General features: G+C 38.4%; 1 protein-coding gene across 4 annotated transcripts in view; it reads right to left on the bottom strand.

Moving 5' to 3' along the window:
- Nucleotides 1–1737: 1737 nt before the first annotated feature.
- The window catches only part of LOC128693526 (mucin-2), a 156617-nt gene continuing 143555 nt past the window's right edge, over nt 1738–14799 (bottom strand). For 3 of the 4 annotated variants that reach the window (XM_070097409.1, XM_070097408.1, XM_070097410.1), the window contains exons 4-8: nt 7468–7666; nt 5843–6024; nt 5563–5691; nt 4928–5039; nt 1738–3452 (exon numbers count right to left, since the gene is read on the bottom strand). In XM_070097409.1, coding sequence (XP_069953510.1) covers nt 3178–3452; nt 4928–5039; nt 5563–5691; nt 5843–6024; nt 7468–7666 — 897 coding nt within the window. In that variant the 3' untranslated portion in view covers nt 1738–3177. The remainder of the gene's footprint in view (nt 3453–4927; nt 5040–5562; nt 5692–5842; nt 6025–7467; nt 7667–14799) is intronic. The other variant, XM_070097411.1, reaches the window with a different exon arrangement.

Genomic DNA, 14799 nt, shown 5'->3' on the forward strand with positions numbered 1-14799 from the left:
ATTCGATAGGAATTGGCAGAGATCTTTGAATCAACTCTTGGTTCTAGTTCCTGGTTCCTTTGCTTTTAATATTCATGAAAAAGTGTTAAACCTGTTTGGATCATACAATGTTGGCATTTTAAGAAATGATTATCCTTATCTTTTAAATCATAGAAAATGTTGAGCTGTCTCCCAAGCACAGATCCTCTGATGGAGTTTCATGTGTAGCTGTTTATTGTAAAACCAAGAATTTACACAGAATTGTACACACTTCTCACTATAGTCATTGGCATCACTACCACATCTACCTCCACATTTTCTGTAGCCTCTGCTTCCCAAAGTTCATTCATCACTGGCTGTGTAACATCTGCAGCAGACACATGGATCATCTGTTGTCAAGTCACTGAGCAAATCTTAGGCTTAGGGTAATGAACTTGTTGATTCCTCTGCAGTGCAGGAGCTTCCAGGCTCCCACAGGAAAGTGGCCTTAATAGCTATGGCAAATCCTTGATTTAACAGACCTCAGTTTAATGTACTTTGGAAATATAGGACAAAATAGACTGTATCAGTTGATTTGGTTACAGATTTATCAGTTGTTATGATCACAGCAAAACACACTCATCTCTATCAACCCCAATCAACATTACTGACCACCCATTTACCACAATTAGTCGGCTAAATTGAGGATTTACTGTATATTTCAGTGCTGCCCCAGCACCTTGGAGTTTGCTGACAATGTTTTCAGTCAGTATCTAATCAAAAAGTCACTTTTGGTAAAAAACAGCCATCCTCCTTTCATCACTGTCAGTTATTGGAAATGCTACCATCATGATAATTGTGTGTCAAACACGGGACAGTGCATGTCTCATGGAGGCATCCATCACACCTCAGTGCTGAGAGTCAAATACATATCTGTTGATTATCCCATTTATCAAATAGTGCAAAAGCTGCATTTACTGACCCCCTTCAGTGTCTTGATTCAGTCACTTTGATCCCCTCTCACAAAGTTTCACCTTTATTGTAAAACAAAGCAGAATTATTTCACCAACTGTAAATTCAATTACTCTTGACACTTATGCTTCCCTTTGACATTCAACATTGTATAGCCCACATGGGTTCACTGTTCTATTGTGTGTGAACATTATCATTATTATTAGCAGTAGTAGTAGTACTATATATCATTATTTCTTTTTATTTATGGTTGATGACATGGAATGAATCATGGGTATGCATTGCAGAATATGAAGAACAATCTTTCAGTAGCTTTACTTACCTTGTGATTATGATATATGTAATATGAGAGACCCCTGTGGGTTTAGTGCTTGGTTTTGATTATAATAATATGTAATATGAGAGTGAACTGGTCATGAGGGTAGCAGGTTAATAGTGATAGTGTGAACATGGTAATGTTAGAAACAGAATATTAAAGAGCTGAATAACCAAACAGTTTGAGTGCTTTGTAGATATAGAACAAGCTTACTAACGGCAGTGTCTTTTAACAGTTGCATCTATGCATTTTAGATAGAATTCACTGCATCCTTCACTGGCATGGACCCTTCCTTGAGGGCAGTAAAGCCAGAATAATCCAAGACACTAACACGAGTTAGGGTTTAAAATCATAAACTGTGTATATGTACCGATAGATACATACTGCTTGGGATATACATATGTAGTTTATGAGAAACAGTATTTTACAGAAAATAATGAGCATTCTCTTAATACTTCTTCTACAAGGGTGTTTGTTTATTGAAACAAAAGTATTTATAATTATTTATTTAAATATTCAAATACTGTATATATAAAAAATACTCTGTACACAATAGCTTAATATATTGTTATTTACAGGAGATGAGTGTCATCTCTACAAATATACAAGAGGAAGAACTGAAAGAAAACTTGTTCAATGTAGAATTAAGAATTCTTCACTGAAATTATCCACTCTGTGAACTGCAGCTCTTGGAGAAACACAACCTTATCAATCATCATTAAGCTGACTTGCGGTAAGTGAATGTTCAGCTCCATACATACATCTTGTATAAATATCAGCCATTATTTTCTAAGCAAAAATATACTGCAACTTGCATAAGAAGCTGCAGATTTGAGCACAAAATCAGAATAGAAAGAAAAAGTCGCATAGAACTCAGAGCAAGGGATCTGGCAAAATATTTGAACACATGTACAGTAACTTCCCTAAATTACGTATTTAATGCAGATCTTCATATAAGCAATTCAAGTAGTCATTACACATGATGCAAAACAAGCTCTGTGCAAAAAAAAAAAAAAAATCCATTGCTATTATTAATTTCAAAGTCCCCTTTGAATAAGAAATTGAGAGCATAACTATAACTCAATGCAAATAGCAAATACACAATGTGAATATTTCAGCAAGTTTATTTTGCATATTTTGACTTGCAAAAATGCAGATATCAGATATTTCTAATGAAGAGCCAGTCAAAGGTCAAATTAATAACTTGCTAACAGGTTGACCTGCCATAAAGTTGAAGAAGCTACCATATGAAATATGCTGAAATATCCCAAGTATATTCAGAGATTTTAATGACATTGATTAGAGTACTTTAAGTTTTAGCATTATACCCAAGTACAAGATAATGCTGCATTTGCCATCTTTGGTAAAGCTTCACTGAATTATGAATTTGGAATTTAGGCGAATGTCTTAATGCAACAAAACTCAGGTTTGAGGAGAGGAGTGGAACATTCTACATTCTTCCAAATGTAGCAAGATAAAATGTGCACCAGCTACTGAAGTAAACATTGTATTAAATGAGAACATATTCATTAATATGTTCAAGTTTATAAGTTAAAATGTGTTATGTATTAGGTCAGAGAGTTAACGAACTTATATGTAAACATCGTTTCAGGTCTGGTACTATATAATATTTATATCTTACTGCATTTATTATACATCAGCATTAAGAGCAAGAAAAAATTGAATAAAAAGTTTAAGACGAAGGAAAAACGAGCAAGGCCAGCTTGTCGCAATTATACAATGATTCTACTCCTTTAGATACAGACTATGACAACCAAGGGCATGACAGCACAAATGAGAGCTTGCCATCTGCCATCACAAGACATTATAAATGTCAAAGCTTACATATAAATAATTAACACCATATTGATATTAATGATACAAGTAAGCCATTCAGGTAGGGAATATTGGCTCTAGTGTTCTGTAATTCATTAGAGCCTCTCATCGTTATTTTCATGCATGGAGTAGTAACTGCCCTCAGGAAAGTTCTCAAGGTCAATGTAGCCCGTCTGGCCATGGTCTAGGAGCTGTGCTAAATCCACCTTAACCTCTGAAAAAGAAGGTCGTTTGTTCAAATCCTGGTGCCAGCATTTGGTGACAATGCGATAGAGCTCTGGGTGGCAATGATCAGGGCGGTCTAAGCGGTAACCTTCACGAACACTGCGCATCACTTCCCGTGCTGTCATTCCAGGATATGGAGTTGAACCTGAAATACACAGAAATGTTATTGGAATTTTGCTCCCTTGCTCTGTATGATATAGGATTAATTTTTTTTTTCACATGGCTGTCTCCCACCAAGGGTGACCCAAAAATGAAAAACTTTCACCATTCACACACAATCACTGTCTTTGCAGAGGCACCCAGATAAAAGTTTAGATGTCACTCCAGACAGCCAGTATCCCAAACCCCTAATATGTTTTTTAAATACAGTGCTGGAATGGAAGCAAGACATAACTAATTTCATGAGTGAAGACATCACACAACACGCTTTTATTGAAATACCATTTTACTGTGTAGAGCTTTGTCAGGTCATGCAGAAGGAAAAATACACACATACATAAAGAGATGGGGGCCAGGAGCTATGATTCAACCCCCTGCAACCACAAATAGGCGAGTGTACACAAACAAATAGCATTCCGACACCTCAGTAAGGCATCATTCAGTACTCTGTACACAGTGTATGTCAGGCCCATACTGGAGTATGCAGCACCAGTTTGGAACCCACACCTGGTCAAGCACATCAAGAAATTAAGAGAAAGTGCAAAGGTTTGCAATGAGACTAGTCCTGGAGCTAAGGGGCATGTCCTATGAGGAGAGGTTAAGGGAAATTGACCTGACAACACTGGAGGACAGGAGAGAGAGAGGGAAGACATGATAGTGACCTAAAATACTGAGAGGAATTGACAAGGTGGACAGACAGGATGTTCTAGAGATGGAACACAGCAACAAGGGGTCACAACTGGAAATTGAAGACTCAGATGAGTCACAGGGATGTTAGGAAGTATTTCTTCAGTCACAGAGTTGTCAGAAAGTGGAAGCCTGGAGAATGATGTAGTGGGGGGCAGGATCCATACATAATTTTAATAAGTATGATAAAGCTCATAGAGCAGGGAGAGAGTGGACCTAGTACTGACCAGTGAAGAGGCAGGGCCAGGAGCTATGGCTCAACTCCTGCAACCACAATTAGGTGAGTGTACACACAGTCATTGTTGGTAGTAATGATTACTATTCAATGAGAACAGATAAGCCCACTTGGATATATAAATGAGACACAGCAGAGGTTTTCAGCATGCTGAAGAGGACCTCAGAAGCTAAAAATATATAGAGCCTTTCCTCTTATTTTCTTGTTTCATGTCTCCAACTGATTTTCTCTATTCCCATTCTTGATATTTTTGTCAGTAAATTAAAGCTGAAAAATATAGCTAAGTAAGGTAACTCCCACCCCTTTTAATTAATCCTATTTCCTTGTGGGTCTACATAGTTTCTCATAAAATTTAGTTTAAAAATGAAAACCCTGTTTTTTTTATCTAAAATATATGGTATAAAAAAATGTATACATTTTGAAACATGCTCACTGTTTCTTTTGTTTCAGGGGCAAGATGGTATGTGCAGCTGTGCAAAATACACTTTCAGTTAAGAGGTGCAATCATATTGACTTGGAAAAAACAACTAAGATCTTACCCAAGGTGACAATCTCCCAGCAAAGAATACCAAAACTCCAAACATCAGACTTGTGGGTAAAAATACTCATGTAGAGAGACTCGGGTGCCATCCATCTGATAGGCAGGGCTCCCTGTGTTGATATATGCATGTTACCAAATTAGAAAAAAATATACTTTTTTTTTTTGGGGGGGGGGGGGGCTTGTCATACAATGGTATAACATATAATAAAGGTTCCCCCCCCCCCCCCCTGCTAAAAGTGTCTTGGAAATTACCTATACCACTATTTAGAGCTTTCTAAATAATTAGTTTTAAATATTCCTTTATTTTTTAAAAAAAACCCTAAATGAATATGCTCTTGATCCATGGAAACTAGAGCTACTCTCATCATATTAAACCTGATTACTTTCCAAACCCTGATGGCTAATGGGTTTAGAGCTTCCCCATGAATGTAACAATTCTAAATGCATCAATGCACTTTTCTGGGCCAAAATATGTTAATAAAATTAATTTTTAGAACCTTCAGAGAAACAGAACTAAACAGGAAATATAAACCCTTGAAAACAATGAATATGAAAGCAGCAACAACACACTAATATAATTAATCACAAATTGGTGAATCCCTGAAAGCAGTAAATCATTCTGCAGTCACTAACCCGACTCTTCTGCTCATAAATGTCAGTGCCCAGATCCTTGACGTTGCGTGCCAGACCAAAGTCGGCAATCTTGCACACCTTTGTGTGGTCTACCAGGATGTTGCGGGAGGCTAGGTCACGGTGAATGATCTGAAAGGAAAAGAATATCTGAATTACGATGCTGGGCTCATATGTTAATAGCATTTCATTGAATGACCTACATAATAACAACATTATGATTTTGCATATTCACATAATTTTTACTATGCAGTTAGTACTGGAAATGCAAGGTGTGCCTTACCCCTCGAGACTGTAAATACTCGCAGCCAGTGGCCACCTGGCAAGCAAAACGTGTGAGATCTCTTGAAGTGAGCGCCTCAGTGTCCGAGGAAAAATTGAAGTAGTTGTGTCTGGTGCGGTGGTCACGCAGGAAGGTCAACAACTTGCCAAACATCACATACTCCATGATCACATAATGAGGCTCTGTCAGGACACAACTCTTATTACTTTAGTTACAAAACAAAAATAGTATGCAGATAAAGACTATTGACTACATGTATTATTTAATCTGAGAAAAATATAATTCTAAACTTGAGGATATTTTATTTTTTTTTTGGCATTTCAGTTGAAAATGTCAAATAAAAATTTACAGTATTCAAACAAATATTGCTGTATAGCCCTTGTGGCTTAGCGCTTCTTTTTTATTATAATAATAATAATCAAACAAATATTTGCCTAAGAAAAACTGAAAAAAAGGGCAGTTTATGTTTTTAACGATTGTGTGTGCTTAATGTTACACACACTGAATTACTGACTGGGTTCATGTCTAGGCTAATTGTTAATGTTTTGAGATACTTTAAAGGAATATAATTAAACAATATAACACTCAAGTTGGCCTATTGTTTGAGATCTTACTGCATCATTTTTAGTTGAATTTTCACTATAAAATGGTGCCTAGCACTGATTATGCCAGCTGTATTGATTACTGTAAGGCTCACCTACAGTAATGAATGACCCACACTGGTTTAGCACCTCAAGTAAATATTATAATAATGTAGTGATTTACGGAACTGAATTGGCTCGTAAACAATTTTAGATAATAAACATATAAAGTGTGTTCTACAAGAAGTAATAACAATGGTTATAAATGACCATAATTTTTAAAGGGGTGGACCGGTAAGCCAGTGGAAGGCCTCGGTCAGATGACCAAAAGCTCCAAAGGCGGGTCATCATCTGACTAAGACCCGCATCAGGAAACATTTGTCCTGTTTCCTGATGAACCTTACCTAACCTAACCTAACCTGTTTTCTACAGATACATTAATAATTTAAAGACAAACAAACCCAAAAGACTCACCCTGGTAAATCAAAGACATGTAGAAAACTCAAGCTTTTCTTAAAATGCTAGTAATGGGCTTTTGATCCAAGAAATATGACTTGTTCCTACCTCCCTTGGACTGAACCCAATTACCTAATGCTCCCCAAATGTTATATGATCTTCCAGAGCAGGGGCACCTCCAGAAGTATCATAAAAGAGGAGCTTAGGGGCAGCAGTGTAATTACAAGAGGGGCTAGGAAACTTCTCTTATAGCAGTATTATTATTTTATTTGCATGACTTTGGGGGGACTGATGGAATTTTTATGGGGCTTCAGCCCCCTTGCCAACCCCTATGTGCAACTCCTGATTAGCATTTCCCCCTAAATATAATAATTTTATTAAAACATTTTACTCAAGAGTGAGCTTTATCAAGTTACTAATTTGGTAACACGATAAAGCTCTCACAGAGCACAATGTCATTTTAATAGAGGCTTTCTCTATCTGTTTATCATTAATTTACTACATCTCTGTCTGATACCTTCATTTCATACAAAGACACTATTGGGTGCAGCAGCCCAGGAGAGGGACAAACAAACTACAAAGACTCACCCTGCTGAGTGCAACAGCCCAAGAGAGTGACAACATTAGGATGCTGTCCGATGTGCTGCATGATGGCCAGCTCTTTGAGCAGGTCCTGTCGTTCCTTAGTACCGGCACCCTCCTTGACACCTTTCACAGCCACCAGCACTGTAGGGCCTCCAGGTACACCCTCACAAGCACATAGCTCTCGGGCTTCTGCCTTCCACACCTGCAATACCGTTATTATTACAGGTCTGCCATCACAAATCTGGCATCATTGGGACCTATAGTGTGCCGGATTACAGAGTGGTTAGGTTAGAATACACTTACACAAGAAAGTTCATTGAACATCAGCAAAAATCAAACGTTTCTGCTACTCTGAGCTCAAGTTCAAGGTACTTTTTGTCATGAAACCAATCAAAATCATATCTATTTCAGTAATATATCTTTCATTCTATCAAATGAGACCAAAAAACGAGAATACAACCATAAAAACCGTATGAAAATATACCGCTAAGGGGCGGCTAATGGCTGAGAAGTGAACTCCGTTATTTATAGTCCGATTTATTTAATTTTTGGTGTACGTTAAGAAGCATCTTTCCATCATACATTGCCCAAGTTTCAATAAGATAGCCCAACAAACAACTGAGAAAAAAAAATTACCAAAAATCATATACAATGGCAAGCCCAAGCCAGGTACTAGAAATAAGTCACTTTGTCTGACTTTTTTGGGTTATCCTAGCTTCTCTACACATATGCTGCTATGTATGATAATTTATGTAGAGAAAATAGCTTTTTTGTTTTAGTTTTATGGTGCATTACAAGTGTATATCACAGTTAGCCCTGTGCTATACTCTGTTTTCTCTAATATAAGCCCCAAGACAGGGATAGGAGGATGGTACTTGTATCCCATATCCTCTTCATACCTCCGTCGAATTGCTTGTTATTATGCCAAATATTATTCATTCTGGAGTATTTAACATGTTTTTATGTTATTTATATTGTTTATTATGTCATATTAGATCAATTGTGATAGGTAAATAAGCCATACTGTTGATATTAGTGTAATAATAAAGCATATTCCCCTGCATCACCAGACTGAGCTCATGGCAATCAACAGTGGCTTCAAAGCCACGTTATCTTTTATGGACAATGTACTGTGTATGTGCTGTACACAATGAGAATCATTTCTTTTATTTGTTGGAACCATGGCTAGAGCTAAAAGTAAGCAGGTTATAACAATAAATGGAGAAAAAGAAATTGGAATGTTTTATGCAGCAGGTTGGTGTGGCGACTCTGGAAATTTGAAATTACTCTAGCCAAAATTAGTGCCGAATAACTGATGGAACCGGATGTCTGACTGCTGGATTTGTGATGGCAGACCTGTATTATTATTATTATTATTATTATTATTTATTATTATTATTATTATTATTATTTATTATTTCAACAAACCGGCAGTATCCCACCAAAGCAGGGTGATCCAAAAAGAAAAACAAAAGTTTCTCGTTTTAACCTTAGTAATGTAAACAGGAGAAGGGGTCACTAGCCCCTTGCTCCTGGCATTTTAGTCACCTCTTATGACACACATGGCTTATGGAGGAAGAATTCTGTTCCACTTCCCCATGAAGATAAGAGGAAATAAACAAGAATAAGAACTAGTAAGAAAATAAAGAAAACCAAGAGGTTTGTGTATATATATGTTCGTAAATGCACGTGTAGTGTGACCTAAGTGTAAGTAGAAGTACCAAGACGTACCTGAAATCTTGCATGTTTACGAGACAGAAAAAAGACACCAGCAATCCTACCATCATGTAAAACAATTACAGGCTTCCGTTTTACACTTCACTAGGCAGGATGGCAGTACCTCCCTGGGCGGTTGCTGTCTACCAATCTACTACCTCTAATTATTATTACGTAGTACGTATTATCATTCTACGTAATGCCTCACACACCTCCCCCACACTCACATCCTACTCTTCTTCACTCCTAAAAGATGGTATACCTCCCTGGCCAGGGCATAAAATTACCGCCTCCCTTTCTTCGTCGACATTTGAAAGTTCCTCAAAATATTCTCGCCATCTACCCAATACCTCCATCTCCCCATCTACTAACTCCCTTACTCTGTTTTTAACTGACAAATCCATTCATTCTCTAGGCTTTCTTAACTTGTTTAACTCACTCCAAAATTTTTTCTTATTTTCATTAAAATTTCTTGACAGTGCCTCTCCCACTCTATCATCTGCTCTCCTTTTGCACTCTCTCGCCACTCTCTTCACCTTTCTTTTACTCTCCATATACTCTACTCTTCTTATAACACTTCTGCTTTGTAAATACCTCTCATAAGATACCTTTTTCTCTTTTATCACACCCTTTACTTCATCATTCCACCAATCACTCCTCTTTCCTCCTGCACCCACCCTCCTATAACCACAAACTTCTGCCCCACATTCTAATACTGCATTTTTAAAACTATTCCAACCCTCTTCAACCCCCCCACTAGTCATACTTGCACCAACCTACCTTTCTGCCAATAGTTGCTTATATTTCACCCGAACTTCCTCCTCCCTTAGTTTATACACTTTCACCTCCCTCTTACTTGTTCTTGCCATTTTCCTCTTGTCCCATCTACCTCTTACTCTAACTGTAGCTACAACTAGATAATGATCCGATATATCAGTTTCCCCTCTATAAACGTGTACATCCTGGAGCCTACCCATCAACCTTTTATCCACCAATACATAATCTAACAAACTACTTTCATTACGTGCTATATCATACCTTGTATATTTATTTATCCTCTTTTTCATAAAATATGTACAGTGGACCCTCAACCAGCGATATTAATCTGTTCCTGAGAGCTCATCGTTAGTCAAAATTATCGTTAGTCAAGTTAATTTTCCCCATAAGAAATAATGGAAATCAAATTAATCCGTGCAAGACACCCAAAAGTATTGAAAAAAAAAAAATTTTTACCACATGAAATATTAATTTTAATACACACAAACTGAAGATTACATGCACAGTTACATGACACTTACCTTTATTGAAGATCTGGTGATGATTGATGGGATGGGAGGAGGGGAGAGGTGTTAGTGTTTAGAAGGGGAATCCCCTTCCATTAGCACTTGAGGTAGCAAGTCTTTTTCTGGGGTTACTTTCCTTGTTCTTTTAATGCCACTAGGACCAGCTTCAGAGTCACTGGACTTCTGTCGCACAACATATCTGTCCATAGTTACTTGTACCTCTCGTTCCTTTATGACTTTCCTAAAGTGGTTCACAACATTGTCAGTGTCACCATTAAACACTTGTTCAGGTTTCAGTCCTTCACTGTCTATGTACTCCTTGAATTCCTGCACATATTTTTCAGCTGCTTTTTAGTCCAAACTGGCAGCCTCACCATGCCTTATCACACTATGTATGCCACTACGATTCTTAAATCTCTCAAACCAACCTTTGCTGGCCTTAAATTCACTCACATCACCACTAGTTGCTGGCATTTTTCTAATTAAATCGTCATGCAACTTCCTAGCCTTTTCACATATGATTGCTTGAGAGATGCTATCTCCTGCTATCTGTTTTTCGTTTATCCATACCAATAACAGTCTCTCAACATCTTTTATCACTTGCGATCTCAGTTTCGAAAACATAGTTGCACCTTTGGCAAGAACAGCTTCCTTGATTGCCGTTTTCTTGGCCACAATAGTAGCGATGGTTGATTGGGGTTTTGTGTACAGCCTGGCCAGCTCGGAGACACGCACTCCACTTTCATACTTAGCAATGATCTCTTTCTTCATATCCATAGTAATTCTCACCCTTTTTGCTGTAGGGTTGGCACTAGAAGCTTTCTTGGGGCCAATGGTGACTTATTTTGCAGGTGCAATCACTAAAAAGGCTGTGATAATATGAAATGTTCCGATTGTATGCTTGGAAGTGACCGCGGTGGCTGGCTGGCTTGTAAACACTGGTCAGAAGTGGACGCGTCTCAGACGGAACGAATAGTGTTGGTCGAGTTTTTTAGCACTAATCGAGGCAAAATTTTTGCGATAAAATGTATCGCTAGTCAGATTTATCGTTAATCGATGGCATCGCTGGTCGAGGGTCCACTGTATTACTTATTACCAAACCTCTTTCTACATATAGCTCAATTAAAGGCTCCCCATTTTCATTTACCCCTGGCACCCCAAATTTACCTACTACTCCCTCCACAACATTTTTACCCACTTTAGCATTAAAATCCACAACCACAAGTACTCTCACACTTGGTTCAAAACTCCCCACGCATTCACTCAACATTACCCAAAATCTCTCTCTCTTCTCTACACTTCTCTCTTCCACAGGTGCATATATGCTTACTATAACCCACTTCTCACATCCAACCTTTATTTTACTCCACATAATCCTTGAATACATTTATAGTCCCTCTTTTCTTGCCATAGCTTATCCTTCAACATTATTGCTGCTCCTTCTTTAGCTCTAACTCTATTTGAAACCCCTGACATAATCCCATTTATTCCTCTCCACTGAAACTCACCCACCCCCTTCAGCTTTGTTTCACTTAAAGCCAGGTCATCCAGCTTCTTCTCATTCATAACATCCACAATCAAAAATTTCTTATTATTCGCACAACATCCACATACATTCAGACATCCCACTTCGACAATTTTTTTCTTCTTATTCTTTTTAGTAATTATTACAGGAAAAGGGGTTACTAGCCCATTGTTCCTGGCATTTTAGTTGACTTTTACAACACGCATGGCTTACGGAGGAAAGATTCTTATTCCACTTCCCCATGGATATAAAAGGAAAAGTAATAAGAACAAGAACTATTAAGATAAAATCAAAGAAAACTCAGATAACTGTGTATAAATAAACGTGTACATGTATGTTTAGTGTGACCTAAGTGTAAGTAGAAGTAGCAAGATGTACCTGTAATCTTGTATATTTATGAGACAGACAAAAGACACCAGCAATCCTACCATCATGTAAAACAATTACAGGCTTTCATTTTACACTCACTTGGCAAGACAGTAGTACCTCCCTGGGTGGTTGCTGTCTACCAACCTACTACCTACATATATACTAATATATATATATATTTTTTATTTTTTTTATCACACTGGCCGATTCCCACCAAGGCAGGGTGGCCCGAAAAAGAAAAACTTTCACCATCATTCACTCCATCACTGTCTTGCCAGAAGGGTGCTTTACACTACAGTTTTTAAACTGCAACATTAACACCCTTCCTTCAGAGTGCAGGCACTGTACTTCCCATCTCCAGGACTCAAGTCCGGCCTGCCGGTTTCCCTAAACCCCTTCATTAATGTTACTTTGCTCACACTCCAACAGCACGTCAAGTATTAAAAACCATTTGTCTCCATTCACTCCTATCAAACACGCTCACGCATGCCTGCTGGATATCCAAGCCCCTCGCACACAAAACCTCCTTTACCCCCTCCCTCCAACCTTTCCTAGGCCAACCCCAACCCCGCATTCCTTCCACTACAGACTGATACACTCTTGAAGTCACTCTGTTTCGCTCCATTCTCTCTACATGTCTGAACCACCTCAACAACCCTTCCTCAGCCCTCTGGACAACAGTTTTGGTAATCCCGCACCTCCTCCTAACTTCCAAACTACGAATTCTCTGCATTATATTCACACCACACATTGCCCTCAGACATGACATCTCCACTGCCTCCAGCCTTCTCCTCGCTGCAACATTCATCACCCACGCTTCACACCCATATAAGAGCGTTGGTAAAACTATACTCTCATACATTCCCCTCTTTGCCTCCAAGGACAAAGTTCTTTGTCTCCACAGACTCCTAAGTGCACCACTCACCCTTTTCCCTTCATCAATTCTATGATTCACCTCATCTTTCATAGATCCATCCGCTGACACGTCCCCTCCCAAATATCTGAATACATTCACCTCCTCCATACTCTCTCCCTCCAATCTGATATTCAATCTTTCATCACCTAATCTTTTTGTTATCCTCATAACCTTACTCTTTCCTGTATTCACCTTTAATTTTCTTCTTTTGCACACCCTACCAAATTCATCCACCAATCTCTGCAACTTCTCTTCAGAATCTCCCAAGAGCACAGTGTCATCAGCAAAGAGCAGCTGTGACAACTCCCACTTTATGTGTGATTCTTTATCTTTTAACTCCACGCCTCTTGCCAAGACCCTCGCATTTACTTCTCTTACAACCCCATCTATAAATATATTAAACAACCACGGTGACATCACACATCCTTGTCTAAGGCCTACTTTTACTGGGAAAAAATTTCCCTCTTTCCTACATACTCTAACTTGAGCCTCACTATCCTCGTAAAAACTCTTCACTGCTTTCAGTAACCTACCTCCTACACCATACACTTGCAACATCTGCCACATTGCCCCCCTATCCACCCTGTCATACGCCTTTTCCAAATCCATAAATGCCACAAAGACCTCTTTAGCCTTATCTAAATACTGTTCACTTATATGTTTCACTGTAAACACCTGGTCCACACACCCCCTACCTTTCCTAAAGCCTCCTTGTTCATCTGCTATCCTATTCTCCGTCTTACTCTTAATTCTTTCAATTATAACTCTACCATACACTTTACCAGGTACACTCAACAGACTTATCCCCCTATAATTTTTGCACTCTTTTTTCCCCTTTGCCTTTATACAAAGGAACTATGCATGCTCTCTGCCAATCCCTAGGTACCTTACCCTCTTCCATACATTTATTAAACAATTGCACCAACCACTCCAAAACTATATCCCCACCTGCTTTTAACATTTCTATCTTTATCCCATCAATCCCGGCTGCCTTACCCCCTTTCATTTTACCTACTGCCTCACGAACTTCCCCCACACTCACAACTGGCTCTTCCTCACTCCTACAAGATGTTATTCCTCCTTGCCCTATACACGAAATCACAGCTTCCCTATCTTCATCAACATTTAACAATTCCTCAAAATATTCCCTCCATCTTCCCAATACCTCTAACTCTCCATTTAATAACTCTCCTCTCCTATTTTTAACTGACAAATCCATTTGTTCTCTAGGCTTTCTTAACTTGTTAATCTCACTCCAAAACTTTTTCTTATTTTCAACAAAATTTGTTGATAACATCTCACCCACTCTCTCATTTGCTCTCTTTTTACATTGCTTCACCACTCTCTTAACCTCTCTCTTTTTCTCCATATACTCTTCCCTCCTTGCATCACTTCTACTTTGTAAAAACTTCTCATATGCTAACTTTTTCTCCCTTACTACTCTCTTTACATCATCATTCCACCAATCGCTCCTCTTCCCTCCTGCACCCACTTTCCTGTAACCACAAACTTCTGCTGAACACTCT

This window comes from Cherax quadricarinatus, chromosome 57, assembly GCF_038502225.1.
Source record: "Cherax quadricarinatus isolate ZL_2023a chromosome 57, ASM3850222v1, whole genome shotgun sequence".
Lineage (NCBI taxonomy): Eukaryota > Metazoa > Arthropoda > Malacostraca > Decapoda > Parastacidae > Cherax > Cherax quadricarinatus.